This window comes from Eretmochelys imbricata, chromosome 1, assembly GCF_965152235.1.
Source record: "Eretmochelys imbricata isolate rEreImb1 chromosome 1, rEreImb1.hap1, whole genome shotgun sequence".
Taxonomy (NCBI): Eukaryota; Metazoa; Chordata; order Testudines; family Cheloniidae; genus Eretmochelys; species Eretmochelys imbricata.
The window spans coordinates 97282048-97305995 of NC_135572.1; the positions used below are offsets into that span (position 1 = coordinate 97282048).

Consider the following 23948-nt stretch of genomic DNA (forward strand, 5'->3'; position numbering starts at 1 on the left):
CGGTATGAAATTGGGTTTAAACTGGTAACCTTTATAAAAGCTGTAAATACCACTTCTTCAGCAATGCCACATGCCTCCTTAGCCGACATGCCTCTCAACTCATAGCATTTCACGTGTTTACACTTACGTTACTAAACTGAATATCTGAACAGTGGGAAAGAGGAAGCCAGAGGATAAACAGGCATTTAAGGCTTCTAAACGGGCAGGCTATGTTTAAACACACATTTGTGAAATCTTCCAAGTACAGTTGAGACTTTGAGTCATGGAACAGATAACATTACCAGCAGATCAACAAGCGCACGGGAATTGACATAATAGAACATACTAGCAGCCCATATAATTCAGTATTCTGCTCTGGCAGTGGTCTGTATTTGATACTCCAAAGTACAGTTATTCATAAAGTTAGCTTAAAAGTTAGGAGAGTAAAACAAAGATCACTCCATTATGATGCAGAGGCTTGATTAAATTCTAACCTTTAGTCTATAATTATGTCTTTCAGTTTTTGAGGGGTTATGCCATGCGTTGGTGGCATATACTTTTGGATTACAGCAACTGTATCAGAAGTATGCAGTAATATGCCATGTTCACACCCATATACACATGGCCAAAAGTGGAAGTTATATAGTGTAACCAAAAGCAGAAGCCATAGTTCCATGAGAAGAAAATGATGGAGATTCCCAAATCAGGTCTCAGTTCTGCAGAAGCCCAGATATAAAAGCCTGTCCAACTTCAGATTTTACAACCATAACTTGCTAGTTTGCTACTAAAAAGTCTGCCATACCTGGATAAACTTGTAGTTTTGCTTCTCAGAAATGGTTTCAAGATTCTTCAAGCTTGCACAATAGTCCAGCTTAAGAAAAAAAAACAAAACAGAATATTACTATGAAGAGGAGTTTTCTTTAAAGATTCTATATTAGATTCTGCTTATTTACTAACTGAGCAAGTCTCTAATTAACAGTCTTGAGGAGAAGGTGCTAAACTATTGTTTAAAATAAATCTGCAGAGAGGTCAACTTCTCTGTTTAAAAGGTGTATTGTGTCATTATGTGATGATTGACAAATCTAGCAATAATCAATTAAATAAAATCTGAGAATCCTAGTCCCCCAGAATTGATCCATCTGCCCACACTTACTTTGTTGACAACATAACTCTCGGATATCATTTGGTAGCCAAAACAGATGATTATTAGATGGGGAAATAAAAATGAGAAACAGTTAAGTCTTCCAAAACAGAACCATTTTCATATGAATGCTCTGTAATAGAGAGTGTGGAAGGAATTTATGGAAGTTGTCAGCTGAGCTGTCTCTAAATGAGATTTTTCCTCACAATCTTTCAGACATAATCTGCTTTCAAAAAGTTGCTGAAAACTAGATTAATTCACTGAAGATTTCAAAAGACCTTGTCATTATTCCATGGATACATCATTAACAAGTCACAAGTTGTGTACTCAACTTTGTGCACAATTCTTTGAGGTATATAAACAGGTTTATAATGTAACTGCATAATATCATAACTCCAAGGCCAATTAGCGACCTCAAGTATTTTTAGGCAAAGGAGCACAGAAAGTATTGTGACCAGCCAGAACACTCAACTCTTTGTGCTTTATAGAAGAACCACTTGGGTGCACTGGGACACAAAAAGGTTTAAATATTTTAAAAATCCTATTTTGTCTAGTATTTATTAACGAACTGCCCTTAAATCTTCTGGAGGGACTGCTCGATCCCCATACTCTCAGGGCACAAACCAGTGGCATTACTGTTAGCGAGACGCCCTCCATAGCACCTCAGTACTTAGTTACATTGGGATTTTCACATAAAGCAGGACTAAAACACTTCTGTTTTATGCTTCAATTGAAAACAGTCTAAAAGTTTAGACACAATCTCTCACGGGTCCTTTAATTTTCAATAATTTTGGGGTAAAATCTTAAATTTTGGCAGAGGAAACATTTGAAAGTGATCCTCTTTTTAAAAATTCCCAGACTCGTTTTTTCACCCTGTAGAGATAACATTATAGATTCTGATTCTAATAATACATACATGATTAAGCATCTGCTACAGTGGGATTACTCACATGAGTAAAGTTAAGCTTCTGTACCAGTATTTTCAGGATTGGGCCAGACTTTGCTAGGACACATGCTGTTGTGGTTGGTTATATTATGAAGTGGAAACGAGTTTGTTGTGAAGGTGAAGAGTCTTTGAAACTTTTGCTCTGAGGATTACCTTACCTGGAGATTTTCAGTGATTGTGTTTTATGGGATCTGCAGTTGAGCAATCGCTACTCTAATCCAATGACTCTCAGCCTTTCCAGAATACCGTACCCCTTTCATGAGTCTGATTTGTCTTGCATACCTCCAATTACACCTCACTTAAAAAAACACTTGCTTACAAAATAAAACATAAAAATACAAACACACTATTACTGAAAAATTGATTACTTTACCGTTTTTACCATATAATTATAAAATAAATCAATTTCCACATAAATATTGTACTTACATTTTAGTGTATAGTATATCGAGTAATTAAACAAGTCTCTTAAGAAATTTTAGTTTGTACTGACTTTGCTAGTGCTTTTTATGTAGCCTGTTGTAAAACTAGGCAAACATCTAGATGAGTTGATGTACCCCCTGGAAGGCCTCTGCATACCCCTGATTGAGAATCACTGTCTAACCAAATAAGTTGTCTGGAGTAGGAGTTTCAAACCCACTGTAGAAATCATGACATGGCTGAGAAGCGGATTTGAAACTCATGGCTACTCCAAAAAAAACCACCTTTGTTTGTTAGAGTTAATGTATGTGAAACAAAGAACATGTTAGCAGAACTGAGGTGGGCTTTGAGAATTGGGCTTTGGATCAGGCCCTAAATTAGCACATAAAACGTGCCAACTCTGAATTTTAAGAAATTCAAGGTCTAATGTAAAACTTTCCATACCAAGCAAACTTTCAACATATTGTATATTAACTGATGCATATTATTTCACATTTCTTTAGAGAGAAAAAAAAGAACACAAAAAACGTACCTTATCTAGATTTATAATCAGATAGTTTGGATAGTTTTCTACAAGAGACACAACCACATGTGATGCACTGCAGGTTTAAAAAAAGAATAATCCTGTTTTAAATTACGATTATAGAGAGAACTTTAGGATATCAGATGCCTACAGACAAAACCCTAATTGACACAAAAATACACTGATTTTTTTTTTAATTTGCTACTGTTTCTTTTTTTAATCTGTTTAATAAGCATGTAATGTTAGTGAATTAAAAGCTAGAGAAATAATTTTATTCTATAATTAAAGTTCTGATTTTCTAGCCACTTCCCCTGCCCCCCCAAAAAAATCAATAAAATCATCTCATTTGTTCAATTTCAGAGTTTTCTAACAAACTGTATAAACCACATATCAGCATATCTTTGACCTCAATTGTGCATATACTTATACATGGCTTTAAAATTTACAGGTGTGTGGTTCCACTGCACAGATAAAAAAATGACTGTTTGCAAGACTGACATCTGTGTAACCTTAAGCCAGCTCAAACATTTTTTTTTTTTTTTTTAAGAGCTGATCCATCCTGGGCCACACCAATAGTCCCAATGATCTGTGCTTCAATACTGAGCTGTGAACCCCCACATTTGTTTTCACTTACCGTGGTTCTGTTCATACATTACATTCGTTTCTACACCTAAGCATATTTCAGAATTTGTTTTTTTGCATTTCTCTCTGCACCTCAATTGACCAATTAAGGTAGAGAGAGAAATGCATCACACATGGAGCCCCATTCATCTGGTTAGCAAATCTAGGAGCTTCAGACACTTCTGGAGGTGGGGGGCACAAAGAGCCCCAACATAGAGAGAAGGGGGAAATGGGCAACTTGCATACCATTTCTCCCCCCAAGCTCCCTGTGGACCATCCTCACAGCCCATCTATTTCAGGGATTCTTGTCAATTCTGCCCACCCACCCCCATCAAGGGGCTCTGTATGCCACTCCCATATCCCCCTCCACCATATTATTGTCCTTCATTCTCCCTCCAAGCCAGGGGCCGTGTGTCCCTCCTTCCCCTCTGTGCTCATACTACAGTACTCCATTCTCTACCCAATCCCCTATGCCAGGGGGTCCATGTGCCTCCCATTCCTTCCATGCAAGGGTCCCTCACTCTCTTTGCCATGTCCTTTCTTCTCCATGGCTCCCCAACATTCTTATTTCTTTTATTTCTGTCTTGAAGATAAGTAATTGAGGTTGTCAACACTTTTAAAATATTAGGAGGATGAACAGAGCTGAGATGGGGCATATTATGCTGGAAGGTGTTCACGGCTTTGATTAACCAGTTCTTTGATCTACAGATCATATCTCTGAGCTTCTATTGTAACTAAAACTTCAGGAATGGAGGTTCTTAATAACTCTGAACATACATCATGGTGGTTCTTTCAAAAGTTTACAACTGAACATTGACTTAATACAACTTTGAAACTTTACTATGCAAAAGAAAAAAGCTGCTTTTAACCATCTTAATTTAAATGAAACAAGCACAGAAAGTTTCCTTACCTTGTACAATTTTTTTTAAACTTTCCTTTTTTAAAATAATTTACGTTTAACACAGTACTGTACTGCATTTACATTTAAAAAAAATTTTTTTTTTTTTTTTGTCTTTGCTGCTGCCTGATTATGTAGTTCTGATTCCAAATGAGGTGTGTACGGGGCCGGTCACTTCGTAACTCTGAACTGTAACCACTGTACTGAAATTGCTAATTTTGCTATCCAGACACAAGGAGTGCTTACGTGTCCTCCATTTCTCCCTTCCAGTTTTCTGATTTTCACCAAAAAGCAAAGGATTCTGCCCACTGATACTTGAAACATTCCTTGAAATTTTGGAATTGATTGAATACAGCATTTAAAAGTATCACCTATGTGGCAGGCTTGAACTTACTAGCTTCTAAGAGCCCTGTGTACGAGGGTTCAAAACCCAGGGTCCCTGACACTCAGGTCTTACTCATGTGTACAAGGGAATGATGAGGAATAAACTCCATCGCCTCTCTTTTATGAGGCAAGATTAAAAAGACTGGGACTTTTCAGTTTGGAAGACAACTAAGGAGGGGATACAACAGAGATCCATAAAATCGTGAATGGTGCCAAGAAAGTGAATAAGGAAGTGTTATTTACTCCTTCACATAAGCAACATATTTAAAACAAAATTAACTTCTTCCACAGCCTGTGGAACTCATTGCCAGGTGTGGTTGTGATGGCCAAAACTATAACTGGGTTCAAAACAGAATTAGATAAGTTCATGGAGGATAGGTTCATCAATGGCTATTAGTCAAGATGGTCAGGGATGCAACCCATGCGCTAGATGTCCCTAAGCTTCTGAATGCTAGAAGCTGGGAGTGGATGACAGGGAATGGATCACTTGGTAATTGCCCTGTTCTGTTAATTCCCTCTGAAACACCTAGTATCAGGCACTATCAGAAGACAGTATACTGGGCTAGATGGACTATTGATTTGACCCAGTATGCCTATTCCTATACACAAACAAATGTCATGGAATATACCTCGCTTTGCTTGGCTAATCAACCTAGCTTAACAGATAGAATCATAGAATATCAGGGTTGGAAGGGACCTCAGGAGGTCATCTAGTCCAAGCCCCTGCTCAAAGCAGGGCCTAATCCCCAACTACATCATGCCAGCCAGGGCTTTATCAAGCCTGACTTTAAAAACCTCTAAGAAAGGAGATTCCACCACCTCCCCAGGAACCCATTCCAGTGCTTCACCACCCTCCTAGTGAAAAACTTTTTCCTAATATCCAACCTAAACTTCCCCCACTGCAACTTGAGACCATTACTCCTTGTTCTGTCATCTGTTACCACTGAGAACAGTCTAGATCCATCCTCTTTGGAACCCCCTTTCAGGTATTTTAAAGCAGCTATCAAATCCCCCCTCATTCTTCTCTTCTGCAGACTAATCAATCCCAGTTCCCTCAGCCTCTCCTCATAAGGCATGTGCTCCAGCCCCCAATCATTTTTGTTGCCCTCCGCTGGACTCTTTCCAATTTTTCCACATCCTTCTTGTGGTGTGGGGCCCAAAACTGGACACAGTACTCCAGAGGATCCTCACCAATGCCGAATAGAGGGGAATGATCACATCCCTCGATTTGCTGGCAATGCCCCTACTTATACAGCCCAAAATGTTGTTAGCCTTCTTGGCAACAAGGGCACACTGTTGACTCATATCCAGCTTCTCATCCACCGTAACCCCTAGGTCCTTTTCTGTAGGACTAGTGCCTACCCACTCAATCCCTAGTCTGTAGCAGTGCATGGGATTCTTCCATCCTAAGTGAAGGACTCTGCACTTGTCCTTGTTGAACCTCATCAGATTTCTTTTGGCCCAATCCTCTAATTTGTCTAGGTCCCTCTGTATCCCCCTCCAGCGTACCTACCACTCCTCCCAGTTTAGTGTCATCTGCAAACTTGCTGAGGGTGCAATCCACGCCATCGTCTAGATCATTAAGATATTGAACAAAACCAGCCCCAGGACGGACCCTTGGGGCACTCCACTTGATCCCGGCTGCCAACTAGACATGGAGCCATTGATCACTACCCATTGAGCCCAATGATCTAGCCAGCTTTCTATCCACCTTATAGTCCATTTATCCAGCCCATACTACTTTAACTTGCTGGCAAGAATATTGTGGGAGACTGTATCAAAAGCTTTGCTAAAGTCAAGGAATAAGACGTCCACTGCTTTCTCCTCATCCACAGACCCAGTTATCCCATCATAGGTTAGTCAGGCATGACTTGCCCTTGGTGAATCCATGCTGATTGTTCCTGATCACTGTCTTCATTTCAAAGTGCTTGAAAATTGATTCCTTGAGGATCTGATCCATGATTTTCCCATGGACTGAGGTGAGGCTGACTGGCCTGTAGTTCCCCGGATCCTCCTTGTTCCCTTTTTTAAAGATGGGAACTATATTAGCCTTTTTCCAGTCATCTGGGACCTCGCCCGATCGCCATGAGTTTTCAAAGGTAATGGCCAATGGCTCTGCGATCACATCCGCCAACTCCTTTAGCACTCTCGGATGCAGTGCATCCAGCCCCATGGACTTGTGCTCGTCCAGCTTTTCTAAATAGTCCTGAACCACTTCTTTCTCCACAGAGGGCTGGTCACCTCCTCCCCATACTGTGCTGCCCAGTGCAGTAGTCTGGGAGCTGACCCTGGTCTTGAAGACAGAGGCAAAAAAAGCATTGAGTACGTTAGCTTTTTCCACATCCTCTGTCACTAGGTTGCCTCCCCCATTCAATAAGGGGCCCACGCTTTCCCTGACCCTCCTCTTGTTGCTAACATACCTGAAGAAACCCTTCCTGTTACTCTTAACATCTCTCACTAGCTGCAACTCCAAGTGTTGATTTGGCCTTCCTGATTTCACTCCTGTATGCCTGAGCAATATTTTTATACTCCTCCCTGGTCATTTGTCCAGTCTTCCACTTCTTGTAAGCTTCTTTTTTGTGTTTAAGATCAGCAAAGATTTCACTGTTAAGCCAAGCTGGTCGCCTGCCATATTTACTATTCTTTCTACACATCGGGATGGTTTGTTCCTGCAACCTCAATAAGGATTCTTTAAAATACAGTGAGCTCTCCTGGACTCCTTTCCCCCTCATGTTATTCTCCCAGGGGCTCCTGCCCATCAGTTCCCTGAGGGAGTCAAAGTTTGCTTTTCTGAAGTCCAGGGCTAATGTTCTGCTGCTCTCCTTTCTACCTTGTGTCAGGATCCTGAACTCAACCATCTCATGATCACTGCCTCCCAGGTTCCCATCCACTTTTGCTTCCCCTCCTAATTCTTCCCTGTTTGTGAGCAGCAGGTTGAGAAGTACAAAACACTAAGTATGCACATTCTCAAATTAATAAAAACCTATTCTTACATTGATTTAGCTGAAGTCAGTCAGGAAGAGGTTTAAGCTCAATCAGTATAAACTAGCCTTTTGCCTTGCTTTAACTAATCAATTTTCAAACCAATTTAAGTTATCCTGGTGCAAGTTCTGTATTTAAGACAAAGCTATTAATTATTATTATTATTATTATTATAATAAAGGAATAAAAAAAAATTCCTAGATATTTACCTTGTCTATACTAGGCTTTGCCAGTACAGCTCTACTGGCAAACCCTCCTAGTGGACACACCACCCTCCCCAACAACATTTTTGCTAGTGTAACTGCATCTACATTAGGGCTTTTGGCACCACTGTTATGTAGTTTTGAGATGTGATTTCCCCCCTTCCCCAGTTGAAATTGACATAACTATGCCAGCAAAACTTTTAAGTGCAGACCACACCTCAGTCTTTCACAGACAGCTAACTTGATGGATCATCCTCTCCGATCTCCATTATGTGATAACTTGCATGTGAGAAATACTTAATTTATAAGATAATTAGTATAAACGGTTATCCCTCCAACTTGGTAAAGAAAGCAGAATGAGGTTTTTGCCATAAATGGCCATTGAACTGAATAACTACTTCTGTCTGAAATTGTTTGCTTACTGCTGCTAACTAAAGCTAAGATTATGTCATGCAGGATCACAGAAGTCACAGATTCCAGACTTCCGGACACCTCCGTAACATTTTCCATTTCAGCCCCATGGCAGCAACCCCGAAACTCCAAGCCGCAGCATGGGGCAACCCCAGAGCTATGAGCCACCATGGGCAGCAGGTGCTGCACAACCCTCCCCTCTCCTTCCCTCCCCAGCAGGGCTTAGGCAAGCATCCCCTTGTCAGCCCTATTGTGTCACAGTTATTTTTAGCAAAGTCAGGGACAGGTCACAGGCTTCTGTGAATTTTTGTTTATTGCTCGTGACCTGTCCCTGACTTTTACTAAACAGTGACAAAATCTTAGCCTTACTGATCACATCCAGGAGCACTATAATGGGAAACTTCCGGTTTCTTTCTACCGACCAGTTACTTACTTCATTTGACATGCTCTCTCTCTCTATATCCCGTGTATAACCACCGCAGCCCATTTCCGAGCAGCTATCCGCCAGGGCAGAGCTGCCAGCTTCCAGGGTCAGGGCCATCACCAGCTCCCCAGCTTCAGGCGCAAAGTCTTTCACAAGGCAACCAGCGAAAGGAGGGCAACGCTGAGCGTGGGAACGTGCGGGCCCGCGGAAGCTGGCGCGGGGACTCAGCGGCAGGCGCAGCCTCTGAAGCGGCTGTTCGCGCTGGGCTGGTGCGAGCTGCCCAAGCCTGCGGTTACCTGCCCCGGTGCCAACCCGGGACTCCAGCGCTCCGGGCAGGAGCAGGCAGGCTAGGACCCCCCGGCTGCCCCGGAGGAGCAGGGGAGGCGCTCGCCCCGCCCCGCCCCGCCCCCACCCGGCTCCGGACGGCCGCACAGACAGCGAGGGGGACCCTAGCCGCTGCAGGGGGATCCGGGTCGGCAGCCCGGAGCCACCGCGGCCCAGCCCGAGGAGGCGGAGCCAGGAGCGCGGACGGCAGCGGCGGGACAGCCCCGCCCCACTCCCAAGCGCCGCCGCCGTCGCCACGGGCCCGTAGGCTGCGGGGAGAGGCAGCGCGCCCGCGCCCCCGCTACTCACATGAACCCGGCGCCGCCTGTCACCAGCAGCCGCTTGGCAAAGCCCGAAGGCCCCGCGGCAGCCCCAGGAACCCCGGCACCCGACATCATCCGCACTTTACGGCACCACCGCGGCTCGCCGTCGCTTCCTGGCGTTCTGTCTCACGCCCCCCCCCTTTTCCGCCACTGCGCATGGGCGACGCGGCCCCTCTGTCCCTGCGCCCGCACAGTGAAACCCAATACTCCTGCCCTCTTCCGCCCCGTCGGGAGCGCGGGGGTGGAGGGACGCGTCTCCAGCGGCGTGGGCCCATGCTTTGGGCCGGGGCCGCCCCCCGCCAGCAGAGGGAGGACGGAAGCTCGCTCTGGGGCGTCCCGCAAAACGTGTCCACCCCCCCACCTGCCCCCTCCGTGGCAGCCGTAAAATACGGTTTCACGACACTTGGCCGCCGTAGGGCCAAGCTAAGCAACGGACACGTCGCGGCCGGCTCTCGCTGCAGGAGGGAGGGGGGAATAACAATAGGGGAGGCTTCAGAGTAACAGCCGTGTTAGTCTGTATTCGCAAAAAGAAAAGGAGTACTTGTGGCACCTCAGAGACTAACCAATTTATTTGAGCATGAGATTTCCTGAGCTACAGCTCACTTCATCGGATGCATACCGTGGAAACTGCAGAAGACATTATATACACAGAAAGAAAAGGAGTACTTGTGGCACCTTAGAGACTAACGAATTTATTTGAGCATGAGCTTTCGTGAGCTACAGCTCACGAAAGCTCATGCTCAAATAAATTCGTTAGTCTCTAAGGTGCCACAAGTACTCCTTTTCTTTCTGCGAATACAGACTAACACGGCTGTTACTCTGAAACCTGTCATTATATACACAGAGACCATGAAACAATACCTCCTCCCGCCCCACTGTCCTGCTGGTAGTAGCTTATCTAAAGTGATCACAATGTGTATGATAATCAAGGTGGGCCATTTCCAGCACAAATCTAGGTTTTCTCTCCCCCCCCCCCCCCCACAAACTCACTCTTCTGCTGGTAATAGGAGAGTGAGTTTGTGGGGGGGCGGAGGGTGAGAAAACCTGGATTTGTGCTGGAAATGGCCCACCTTGATTATCATACACATTGTGAAGAGAGTTGTCACTTTGGATGGGCTATTACCAGCAGGAGAGTGAGTTTGTGTGTGGGGGGGTGGAGGGTGAGAAAACCTGGATTTGTGCTGGAAATGGCCCAACTTGATGATCACTTTAGATAAGCTATTACCAGCAGGAGAGTGGGGTGGGAGGAGGTATTGTTTCATGGTCTCTGTGTATATAATGTCTTCTGCAGTTTCCACAGTATGCATCCGATGAAGTGAGCTGTAGCTCACGAAAGCTCATGCTCAAATAAATTGGTTAGTCGCTAAGGTGCCACAAGTCCTCCTTTTCTTTTTGCGAATAGGGGAGGCGAGGCAGGTCCTGGCTCCGCCCCGTGGCTCGTGCTCGCTTCCCATTGGTTCTCCCTCCCCCGGCTCCAGCTGTGCTGGGGGGGACTGTCACGTGACACAGAGGTGGCGGGGTGACCCGTGCGGCTGCCGGGGATGGGGCGGCTGCTGTGGCTGCTCTGCCTGGCCGTGGGCGGCAGCCGCTGGTGGCTGCGGGGCGCCCAGGGGAAGACGCTGCGGGGCCGCTTCTCCAGCGCGGGGGGCGGGGCGCAGCTGGCGGCGCGGTTCCAGTTCCACGGTAGGTGCCCGGCGCGGGCGGCCCCGACGTCGCTCCGGGCGCGGGTGGGAGCCGCGGGACCGGTTTGCAGCGTGAAGCGCCGCCCCTGTCCCCACAGCTGGGCTGGGTGGCGAGCCCTGCCTGGCGCCCCCGAGCCCGGGGCTGCCCGCGGCTGGAGCCGGGCGCACACGCCTGCCCGGAGCCTGCCGAGAGCCGGAGGGGCCCTGCCAGAGGTTTGGAAGAGCGACTAGGGCATGTCCGCTCGACAGCGGCTACAGCCCGAGCGTGAGCGCTCCCCACAGCCCTGCAAGGGTTTTTTTCATCGCTGTAACTAACCCGCGCCGCTTTGAGAGGCAGCGGCTGCTGGATCAAAGGAAATATTCTTCCATGGACTAGACTGTGCTGACAGAGTGGGTTAAGTCGAGGTAACTATGTGGCATAGGGCATGACATTTTTAATAGCCCTGAGCATTGTCCCTAAATCAACCTAAGTTTTAGGTATAGACCAGGCCTTGGAGGTAAACCATTCATGTCTACACTGTAATTAAACCCCCAGATCTGGCCTGTGCCTGCTGACGGGAGCTTGCAGGACTTGGGCTAAGGAACTGTTTAATTGCAGTATAGCTCAGGGATCAGCAACCTTTGGCCTGCGGCCCGCCAGGGTAAGCCCCCTGGCGAGCTGGGTCGGTTTGTTTACCTGGCGCAGGTTTGGCTGATTGCAGCTCCCACTGGCCACGGTCCCCCACTCCAGGCCAATGGGGGCTGCTGGAAGCAGCAGCCAGCACATCCCTCGGCCTGCACCGCTTCCCACAGCCCCCATTGGCCTGGAGCAGCAAAACACGGCCCATGGGAGCTGCAGTCGGCCAAACCTACGGACGCAGCAGGTAAACAAACCCGCCCGGTTCACCAGGGGACTTACCCTGGTGGGCCACATGCCAAAGTTTGCCGATCCCTGGTATAGATGTTTGAGCTTGGGCTGCAGCTGGACCTCTGGGATCCTCCCACCTCACAGGTTCCTAGAGCCAGAGTACAAATGTCTACACCACAATTAAACAGCCCCTTAGCCAGACTCCTGCAACCCTGAGTCAGATAACAAGGACCGGCCACGGGTTTTTGATGTCAATGTACACATACCTGAAGAGGCCTTTCAGCAATCCCAAGCCATCTAGTTTGCCTCTGCTAGTGTCCAAATATCATAATTATATAGTAATGAAAGCACATTAAGAACTAGATACTGTTATCGGTCTGTCTCAATGACTTTGCACAGGAGGTCACTATCAGTATCTCCATTTTACAGAAAAGGTGGGGAAAGTGGGGCACGTGGAGGATAGCGACATGTCCAAGGTCACATAGCAAGCCAGTGGCAGAGCCAAAAGCTTTATGAGCTTTGGCTACAAAAGAATTACCATGTAATAATAATTTTTAAAGAAGTATCTTGAGGGTATTTTGCATTATGTTTGCTTAATTTTAACAGTAACTCAGATTATGTGTTGAATCACTAAATAGTAACTAGAATGATACTTAATACTCTACATTCTTCAATCAGAAAGTTTCAAGGAGCCTGGTAGCTTTCTCCACTTACTATTAAACTATCAGGATGTTCCCAGGATGTTGCCCTTAAAATATCAGGATGTTTCCCAGAAAATGCCTCTTCTGCAAACACCTCTGTATAGAGGTATCAGTTAATAATAATAATGGTATAAAACAATTTTTGTCTTTTATTGGGATGCATGTTTAAGAAAGATCTATTTATGCAGATGAAGAATTATTAGCCTGTACCATAGACATGCATAGTGCTTTACAGATATCTAAGACATTGTCTCTGTCACCAAGTTCTTACCATCTAAGTCCACTATCCTCCAACTAGCTCTTTGTGGTGAACCCCTGCTCCTGTGTAGAGCCCCACTGAAGTCAATGGGAGTCCACTTGCTCAGAACCAGTTGCCGCATTAGTGCTTGAATTAGATACAAGTGTAAGAGATAATACACGAGAGGGTGGAAAAGAGGTGGATGTCTTTACAGTATAAAAGCCAAACAATACCGACATAAATTTGAAGACATTTATATTTTTGCTGTTTGTATTGTTTTGACTAAATCTGACTAGAATTCTCGATTCTAAGAATTTTTTCTTTTAAGAACGGGGGGGTATGTATTATATTTAATATAAAGACCACATGATGGTGTGGTATAAATGGATTTATTGGGATGAATTTGAGGATATCTGACTTAATCACAAGTGATGAAATATTGAGTGCTGCAAGTTATCCTCAAACAATAAAACTTTTTCACCATGCCATGTATTTGCCGTGTATGTCTATACACACCCCATGTTACTGACTAACTTCTAGAAGTTCTTTTTAAAAAAAAAATTGGTGCTGTTTTGTATTCGTCCACCTTATATTTAAATATCTTAGTTCTCATCAGTTCTACTCCACAGTAGATCATAAAATAATCATAAAAAGAAAAGGAGGACTTGTGGCACCTTAGAGACTAACAAATTTGTGAGAGCATAAGCTTTCGTGAGCTACAGCTCACTTCATCGGATGCATACGGTGGAAAATATAGTGGAATCTCCCCTCCGATGAAGTGAGCTGTAGCTCACGAAAGCTTATGCTCTAATAAATTTGTTAGTCTCTAAGGTGCCACAAGTACTCCTTTTCTTTTTATGGATACAGACAAACACAGCTGCTACTCTAAAACCTAAAATAATCATGATTTTAAAGATTAGTGTCTCAAGCCCTTCCAGTTTTAGAATCAAGTGCTAAATTCCATAGGGAATTTTGGAATTTATTCTTTCTAACCCTTAGGATCACATAATATCGGATGTTTAACCACTCACTAGTACAAAACTGAACAGAACAATTCCTGGACCTTGGGCAGATGTAAATTGGGAGGAAAGGGGGACACAATTACCCCTGGAAGACTTTTTTTTTTTTAGTTGTTTAAAGTGTAACATAAACATATGTTTATGTTACTAAGGCCAGAGTTAGGATTTCGTGCAAGTTGAGATCATGAGATGGTGTTCAGTGGAGAGTAGTTGGCTGGGCTTGCAAAGGTTTTGTATTCAATTTGACAGCTTTTGTCTGTCTGTAATATAATAACTTTCGAACACCACATGCAATCAGTTCCAAAATTTCAGGGAATGTTCTTGGCATCAATGGCCATTAGTCCCTCCAGTTCCCCTGCCAGCTCTTTAGCACAACCACCACCTTAAACACCTCTGCAATTGTTAGTAGAACAAACAACAGGTTGATGGCACCTTGTAACGCCTTCCAGCATAACAGTACCCCATCTTGTCTCTGCCTATTCTCCCAGTAGAGTGTAACATGTTGACACTCTGGATAACTTATCGCTCAGACAGAAGTGGGGAGGAGGAAGAGGCAGGGAGACATGCACATAGCCCCTGGTGTGGGAGGGGGAATGCGGGTTACAGAGAGCCTCTTCCTGTGAGGGGTATGGAGGGCAGGGGGAAGTGGAAATCGGAGTGCACTCAGAGCTGCTGAGTGTGGGGTATGGGATAGGAGAATGGGAATCCATCTTGTATGGGAGGAGGTGAGATTGGAGGGCCCCCTTAGCCCCGGTCAGGAGGGAGGTGTGGGGGAGTTGCAGGGTGCCCCAGAAATAAAGGGGAATGGGAGGATGGCACACAGGGAGCATGTGGGAGGGGTGGAATACAGGGATGCATTCCACTTCTGGTGTGTGCATTAAGCTTGACCTACAGATGGTACAAAGCGTGCAACTCCCTGGTTTACCTCAATGACTGTATGACTAGTCAGTAGGTATGCTAAGGAGGTTGGCTGGAGTTAGAGGAAACCACTTCCTCCAGCTTGTCTGTAGGGGGCTGAAATTTGAAGGAGCTTGACAAATGTAAAATTACCAACAGCAGAACAAAGAAGCCAGGTGTTGTGGTGGGACAGACAACTTTGAGGGATTCTCAAAGCCAGTCAGGAACTTTGAGTAGGAGAGAAAGGAAGAGATGTGTATATTTTCATAGCAGGGGGTGGTTAGCTGCAGGACCAACCAAGGTCAAATCAAGATGACCGAGAGGGAGGCTTGGTAATTGAGAAGGCAAGCTATGTCCTCCGGCCGAGGAACCCTGGACAGCACCAGAGGACTCTGATCCCAAGCCAAAGAATGATCTGAGGTGGTAAGAAAACCAAGGCAGGAAAATGCATGCAGGGTTTATTATTTTTATATAGATGTGCATATTTCTTGTGCGATTGAATAAAGAGCAATAGTGATTTAGACTCTTGTGCAAAGTCAGTCTCTGTGTTATGTGTTCTGCCCATCGCATGCACTTGAAGAATTAACCTGTGGACCCCAGAACACCAGAAGTGCTGGAGTTCTGGGAGAGAAACTACAACGGAGACTGAGGGGTCAGTATTGATCCTAAGGGCTGATTAGTTGTACTGTGAGGTCTCAGCTCTCCAGAGAAGATGTGATATAGGAACTGCACCTCAAGAGTATGAGTAGGGATTCCAGACCAAGGGCAGTGACTGGACCATGTTTATGCTCTGGTGACCTAAAGCACACACAGCCCAATGAAGTGAGCCCCCTTATGGTAGTCTGGAGAGTGACCAAGAGTGGTCCATCTGGATCTGTAACATGCATTAAAAAGGTACTGTGATAGCTGTTTAGGTACTCTTCCAGTTTTATTTGTGTGATCCACATAAGACGAGTAGTTGATTTTATTTTTTTAAATATCAAGGCGACCATGCTGTTCTGTATATCAGAATCAACAATGTAGCAGCAGCTGTTGGAAAAGAGGCCAGACTTCACCTTTTTCAAGCACAGGAATGGCTAAAGCTTCAGGACAGCACCCAGGATTATAGCTGTGGAGAGAAACTGTCCAAAGCTCAGCTGACAAGTGAGTTTATTCTTTTTTTTTTTTTCACCTTGAAGTCTGGGTTCTTTTAACTGTATGTATTTCGGATCAATTCATGGTTTAAATGAAATCAGTAAGACTTTTGTTACCAACTTAAGTGAAACAAGAATGGTCCCTTCAGTATTTTTTTGTTTAATTACAAAGAGATGTAGTTGGTTTGCTTGTGTCATTTTTGGAGGATTTTTTATTTTACAAATGATGTCTTGTTAAACAGCTGGGATACTAATATTCCTTGACAAACCAATTAGTGAAACATTTTAAGATAGGTAATTTTATATCAAGGCTCATTATAACCCAATGCTTTCATTTGCTTAGAATTTTGAAAAATACTAGTATTTGGCTGGTTTCAGAGTAGCAGCTGTGTTAGTCTGTATCCGCAAAAAGAAAAGGAGTACTTGTGGCACCTTAGAGACTAACAAATTTATCTGAGCATAAGCTTTCGTGAGCTACAGCTCACGTCATCGGATGCATCCGATGACGTGAGCTGTAGCTCACGAAAGCTTATGCTCAGATAAATTTGTTAGTCTCTAAGGTGCCACAAGTACTCCTTTTCTTTTTAGTATTTGGCTGAAATTTTCCATATGTGGGCTCCACCTGGAGATTATTCCCATATCACAATAGTGTACGATTGTTATTGAGTGTGCAGAAAGTCTTAACAGAAGACCTTAACAAAGTGCAGTCTCCAAGCCAGTTTTCAGAATAAAATCACTATGATGTATAAATGTTTGGGGGACCTGAGGGTGAGGGCAGGAATTAGTTCTTCAGATGCACAGTTGTTGTTGGTTTTTTGGGGGGGCGGGGGAGGCGGTGTTATTAGTCTCTTTGTTAGAACAGGAGAAAACAGGTTTTATAAACAAATAATTGCAGTAGATTTCACTAATTATGAATACATTTAAGAAATGTTAAGAGGTCTCAGTCATAGTAAAAAGTGCAAGTCTGTAAGGTGAGTATAATGTCTTGTCAAAGAGTAAGGCTTCCCTAAGGGTAGCTTTTTATCTGAACCTCCCCCCTCTGTGTTTTCTTTCACACCTCCTTGTACAATAATTTTCGCATTTCTCATGTCCTTTTGTAAGTTTCATCGCTCTAAAAATTAATTCAAGACTGAATTGTGCGGTCTCATTCCACAAAGTTTGTTTAATGTTAATTTCCTTTTACCATTTAATTCTGCAGTTAACTATTCATCATTGAATCTCTAATTCAAGTGTTGTTAATATTTGAGCTGATAATTATACCAGTATAGAATATGCATGCTGTGTTGTCGTCTTTTGTTTCTAGAAGAATAATTCAATTTGTTAAGAGGTTCTTTTCCCCTATCCCTGTCGAAAATGGCGTTGTTCAAAGACAGGAAAACAAAAACAAAAGGCCAGTATCACTTCTATGGAAGTGTGAATCTGTCAGCCTTTGATGTACAAAACATTGAAGACCCTCATAAAATTCAGTTTCAAAGAAGTGTTAATCAAGATAATGCTTAATTTGTGTACTAATCTAAGTAAAAAAAGTGCAAATGGTAGAACAGCCAAACGATAAAGCATTCAATAGCTCTGATTAATTATTTAATTGAAAGATACAGATACTAAAAGCATTATTTTGTACCATTTATTGAGTATAACATTAGACATTCTAATTGAAGCAAGCATAAAGTTTCCTTTTGAAATTAAGCAGATATTAGGGACTTCATTCATCAGTATCTTACATGAATGTAGCTCTATTTTCATATATTTCCCTCAGGCAACCAAAAGACCTACCATCTGTACGGTAAATAAGTGACCTCTTTGCATGTTGTCAGAATGGAACCTTAACGCAATCTGACTGTGGTGCTGCTTCTAAGGCTACCATGTTCTGAAAACAGTTGCCTTTGTATCAGCTGTTACTATACCTATGCATGATTGATGGGACATGGATAACACTAGAATAATACATGCTTAAAAGAGCTACGCGACACACATTGCATTTATTACATATGGTGGTGGTAGTTCAGTGTACAGTCCCCCAGTGGTACTCACTGCTGGTTGCTTCACGAGAACATGGAATGTGTTTCCTCCTGAATCCAACTGTTGATTCTCTTGAAGGATAAGGGAAAATAGGCCTTTATACTTTATGCCAGGTACAGTAATTTAATTACAGCTATTCATAGTGGGTTTCCATAAAGGGAATTAGACTCTCTAAGTTGTTTGTCTCAAATATCCTGGGGCAGTGTGTACTACAAGGTTTTTTGTGTGTAATTTAAGATTATTATTTTTTAATTCACAAGTTTGCTTGTCTTCCAACTTAGACCGCTCTCTTTGTATTTTGTGAAAGGGTAGCAAGGTACTCAAGTGTCCTCTATGCTATTAATTAGTTTATAAATTTGTCACTTCTTTCAGTTCTCCTTTCCCATCTAGTCATTGTTTTTTGAATCCATAATAGTGATTTCACCCCACATTGCTAGTTGTTTAGTCATCTTTTCATTGCTAGTTTGTCTCCAAAATAGCTTCAGAGAACAAATACTATTTGCTTTGTAGCACTGAAAGCTTGAAAAGAGATCCCACAAAAATAATGCAAGTGTAGAACAAGAACCTTGTATTTCAACAATAATCTGTAATTCTGTCAGGGACCAGGAAAACTCTCAACACAAGTGATTTTTTTTTCTCCCCCTTTGTACCCAGTCACGCTATTCTTGTCAAGGAAAAGAAATAGATGGAATAAAAACCATTACATGTACAACACAGAGAGCAGTTTAGGAGCAGTTTAGGAGCAGTTAATGAAAATATTGCTTCAGTGTGGCTATGATTATTAACTGAAATGTTAGCTACATAAAGTAAAGTCCCTTTTAGGGGACAAAGTCAGTTTAGGCACCTGACTTTTCATTCATGACTTACACGGGTAACTCAGTAATGCTCTAGATGCCCCTATTTCCATTTTTCTCTGTTCCCTTTTAGTCTTGCTTCCCCACCCCAAACTCCAGCCCATCTACAAGTTTCATTCAGCAGAATCTGCAGGAAACCCACAAAGATGAATACCAGGTATATATAACTTTTTAAGTGTAGTGCAATTTGAAAGCAGCTACATTTTTAGAGAAAATGGTCTCATTCCTCAGACCCAGTTCCACCTGCTAAGTGAAACTCACTCCTTCCTTAGCATAGGAGAAAAGGAAGGAGGTGCCAAATTAGACAGTACGGCACTAGATCTTCAGTATTTACAGCCACTGGCTGTGAATAGAGTGCTGTCCCCCAGCCAGCCCAAGATTCGAGAAGCTGAAAGATGGATGAGAGTGTGTGTTCCAAACACTTCCTAAATTGCATCAAGTTTAAACTCAGCAAAAATGAAGATTTAGCCCAGAGTCTTTCTTCATACAGTTTTATGGTATGCTTCAAAGTAGAGACTGTTCCTTTTTGGAGTTTAGTTATAGTGTATAGAAATATGATTGATGCTCTAAAATTAAATAGGTACATGACCCGGGAACTCCTTAGTGCCAAATGGCGAAGGGCACAAAAGTGCATAGGGTTGTACAGGGATCCACTGAATAATAGTTCCCCGAAGGTTGGCATGTAAGGTGTATACCGAGAGCCAGTTGCCCACTGGTTGTCATTGTGATTGCAAAATGGTACAGATAATATTTAAAGAGCTATGTATCTATACTGAAATTTATGTCCTTAAGGTCCTGGAGTTAAGGCGGGTCACCAGAAGATGACATCTCTCTGAAATGTTCTCTTCAGACAAGAGATAACAAATGCTTATCTCCCTATCTGGCCATTTGTATATTTGCATAGTAAGCCAGGTGCAAATTAAGAGATTGTGAAATCTGAGAGGGTGAGGGTAGAGAGAGAGAAATTAAAAAGAAACTATGTAGGAAGAAACAAACAGCAGGGGAGTGTCCTGTTCATGAGTAAAGACAAAGGATTGGTCTGATCTATCTGGGAATGCAAAGAGGCTCACTGAATCCTTCAGGTAGGAGACAAACTGACTGTGTCCATCTCATGAAATAAGGGTAACAGCCAATCTGTCTGACTGCAAAGCACTGCAAGGTTTTTTGGTGAGCAATACAATGCAAGATGAGAGTTTCTTGTTAATTAAATCTAGGCTCTAGAATGCGGGTTTATGATTTTTTTATATATATAACCATTTGTCTCCAATAATAATTATTGCTATTACTTGAATTTCCAGGGTTTGTTAAATAAACGTTTATTCTTAATTTCATATAAGCATAATTTAGTGCTGTGTGTTAAGCAAAGCAGTGATCTGATGTGGAACTGGCAATCTGGGATGTATTGTTTCTTTGGAAACAGTAAATCTCTGAACACTGCGAGTGTCCAGTGAAATAGATGCTGGACACTCCAGGAAGATGCTTCTTAGACGGTTCAAGGGTTGGGATGTGAAAATCGCTAACCACATCAGGGCCTGCAAAACCTGGAGGGGAGTGCCTATGTTGCCCACTGGCACTGGAGTTGGGGAGCTGACCCTTGGTAGACATGGAGAAGGCTTCCTCATGCTAAGGGCAGGTAGTAGGAAGGTACCTCTCAACCTGGGTTCCCCTGGGAAGCATCACAGTGTATTATATCTGAGAAGATTTAATAGTTTTCAGAAGAGTTAGTTTGTAGTACATTAAATGCTTACTTCATTCTTTGTTTCTTTTTAAAGTGCCTATGAACCACACAGAGCAAAATCTGACAGTGACCCAGATTCCATATCCAGAAACGTGGTATGTGTTTTATGTAGACAAGTTTACCTGCGAGGAGAATTATGAAAATTCTGAATCCGAGGATATTCAATTTGAAATGGTGTTACTAAACCCAGATGCAGAAGGGAATCCATTAGATCACTTTAGCGCAGGGGAATCGGGTAAGATTTTTTTCTTGAAATTAGATCAATAAGATAAGGATCTGATCATCAAATAAATCAGTGCTCACTGTGTTTAAAAAAGTGTGTATTTGGATAAATGGATGGCTAAGCCTTTCACTTATAGGACAATACTTTCTCAGAGAGTAGGCAATCCTGATGAATTTTTCTAACATGAGCCTTTCTGGATCTTTAACCTAATTATCCAACTCTGGTCTAATCAGAGAAATAGATGAATTTAAAAGGGTAACATCAAACAGTCAGCTTGTCCAGTGTTTATCTTGAAATAACTGGGATCTGCTATGGCATATTGAAGTTTTATGTTGCTGCAGTACAAAGTAGTTGTATTGTAATCCAATGTGGGCCTTTTAGAAGTAGTAAGAAAAATATGATTTATTTAATGATTATTTTCAAAGTGCTTTACATGCATGAATTCTCAACTCCCCAAAATGGGATTGGCCTTGATCAGTTATATACCTTTAAGAGAGTACTTCATTTGTTAGGTTCTCATTTGTTGCATATTCAACAGTCCTGATAATCTAATTCACCATATACTTTATTCATTTGACATGGTTAGTTCTTTAGGTGCATTAATGGGTTTTATCTCTTAGTGTCAAGGATAGAACTGTCCTAGAATTAAGATGTTCACGATAAAGATTGAAGTTTATTGAAAATTTTGGGGAGCTTTATTGCTTGTTTGGTTTTGAACTTTTCACCAAGAATGTAGACTGCAGGAACAAGTGAAACCTCAAGCTAGCACTAAAATCAGTAATATGTTGCATTACCTTCTATAATGGGTACCTTTAGGCTTGGACTTAAAACCATTCTATATAGATTTGTTTCATTGTACCCTATTAATATTTTCATAATACTAATATGGTATGGAATTTAGTGTATTAAATTTGTTGTATTGTTTCAGTTGATTGATTGGCTATCTTGTGACAGATCATTGTGGTTGACCTACTGTCAACTTAAACTTGATCTCATTTCTCCCCTTACACACACCCATCACGCAGTTCAAAACCTCATTGTCATCTTTGACTCCTCTTTTCCCCCTAATACTTCTTCCTCATATCCAGGCTGTCACCAAATCATGTCAGTTCTTCCTGTACATCGCTTCAAAAATCTATGCTATCTCTCTCTACCTCTAGAATGCACTTGTCCAAACCTTAGTCCTCTTCTCCTCCCTGCTTCTTGTTTTAGTCATCTTCAATCTGTCCAAAGCACTGCTGCTAAAATCTGTACTTCACGGATCTCTCTGTGGCACTCCCCTCTTCATATCCATTCATAGGCTTATTCTTGCCTTTCACATGAAGGCTTGTATTGTTGAAGGAGCCTGAGTGGGATTTTAGCATGGAATGCTTTTGCATCTGCACAGTTATATCCCTAAACATGTTCCCATTACCATTCTCACTCTTTGTGTACTTGTTAAAGCCTTATTCCTGCCTCCTGTTTTTGTATCCTTCATCCACTTTGTCTTCATGCCTTATTCCATGCCTTCCATCTTTTATGCTTGGAATTTGCTCCCTCCTTGTGCATCGTACACCTCGTCTACATGCAGTTTTTGTATTGATATAACATTTGGGTATAAAAAATCACACCCTTAATCAAAAGAGTCATATCAATACAACCCTCCCCCGAGTGGATGCAGTTATATTGGTACAAAGAAGTTATATTTGTTAAGGCACCATTAGCGTCTTAAGTGTCCACACTGTGCAGGTTGTACCACTGAACTAGACCAATATAGTTACAGCAGTGCAATTTATATTTAGACAAGCCCATGCTATCCGCACTAAATCGCTCCTTAGAAACACTGTGACTGCTTTCAAGAATTAGACATGAGTGTGTATAGAAACTATACATATGCAAAATACCTGCACTACAGGCTGAAACTTCAGCCTTCATTGTGTATGTTTGAATTGGATTGTCTGAGTAATTTAGGCTGTAACTCACTGGAGCAGGAACAGTGTCTTCATCTGTTTGTACAGCAGTCAACTTACTGTTGCTACCCAGTAAGAAATCAGCCCTAGGAAAACTGTTTGTTTGATCAAATCTGACACCTTTGCCAATGAAGTACCCTAGGCGTAGACTAATTCCCTTAGTCATTTATTTAGTCCTAGTCTTCGCCTTCTCTTCTTCGGCTGTCCCTTGATGCAAGGTTGATGTCTGCCAAAGGGGTTCATTGGTGGATTTTTTAGGTGGCTGAGGAGCCCAATTTGTGCCCTGCAGATTTTCCCACAGCAGTGACAGGTCTGATGTTGGAGGAGACAGTTGTTGGCTGGACTGTTGTGTCCTTTCTTTCCTCCATGAGCACATCGGTTCTCCTCAAAGCGAGCTGTGGGTCGGTGTATGGTGTGGCACCACTGTGTTCTGTTCCATGCCAAATCCTCCCAGTTTGTTGGGTTGATGTCTCCCTTTTTAAGGTGTACTTTCAATATGTCTTTGGAGCGCTTTCGCTGCCCTCCGCAAGCCTTTCTTCCCTGACTTAACTGAGAGAACAGTACTTGCTTTGGGAAGCAAGTGTCAAGCATACGTACGGAGTTGGTGTTTCATGACCTGCACTTCTACACTGCTGATGTTGGCTGCAGAGAGAATGCTGATGTTAGTGCTTTGGGTCTTCCCAACTGATCCTGAGAATACATCTGATGCAGCGCTGCTGGAACCACTCCAGCCATTTGAGATGTCATCTGTAGGTTACCTAGGTCTCACACCCATAGAAAATGGTGGCAATGACAACTGCCTGGTAAACCAAGATCTTGGTGCCTGTTTGCAGATCCCTATCATTGAAGACTCATATGAGTAGTCTTCCAAAGGATATGCTGGCACAGCAGATCCTGTATTTGATTTGTGTGTCAATGCTGGCTGTTTGGGAGAGGTGGCTGCCAAGGTATGGGAAATGGTCCACATTTTCCAGAGGTTCTCCTCCGATGGTGAACATAAGAACGGCCATACTGGGTCAAACCAAAGGTCCATCAAGCCCAGTATCCTGTCTTCTGACACTGACCAATC

General features: G+C 43.0%; 2 protein-coding genes across 4 annotated transcripts in view; one reads left to right on the top strand and one right to left on the bottom strand.

Annotated features, from left to right (window-relative positions):
• The window catches only part of TGDS (TDP-glucose 4,6-dehydratase), a 32972-nt gene extending 23189 nt beyond the window's left edge, over nucleotides 1-9783 (bottom strand). Inside the window, exons 1-3 of one of the 3 annotated variants that reach the window (XM_077812685.1) lie at nucleotides 9566-9783; nucleotides 3019-3085; nucleotides 782-850 (exon numbers count right to left, since the gene is read on the bottom strand). In XM_077812685.1, the coding sequence (XP_077668811.1) occupies nucleotides 782-850; nucleotides 3019-3085; nucleotides 9566-9654 (225 nt within the window). In that variant the 5' untranslated portion in view covers nucleotides 9655-9783. Of the gene's footprint in view, nucleotides 1-781; nucleotides 851-3018; nucleotides 3086-8941; nucleotides 9295-9565 lie in introns of those variants that run through there. The other 2 variants (XM_077812669.1, XM_077812678.1) reach the window with 2 other exon arrangements.
• Nucleotides 9784-11120: 1337 nt separating this feature from the next.
• The window catches only part of GPR180 (G protein-coupled receptor 180), a 33227-nt gene continuing 20399 nt past the window's right edge, over nucleotides 11121-23948 (top strand). Inside the window, exons 1-3 of the mRNA XM_077807036.1 lie at nucleotides 11121-11262; nucleotides 15948-16106; nucleotides 20742-20942. Of these exons, the coding sequence (XP_077663162.1) occupies nucleotides 11121-11262; nucleotides 15948-16106; nucleotides 20742-20942 (502 nt within the window). The remainder of the gene's footprint in view (nucleotides 11263-15947; nucleotides 16107-20741; nucleotides 20943-23948) is intronic.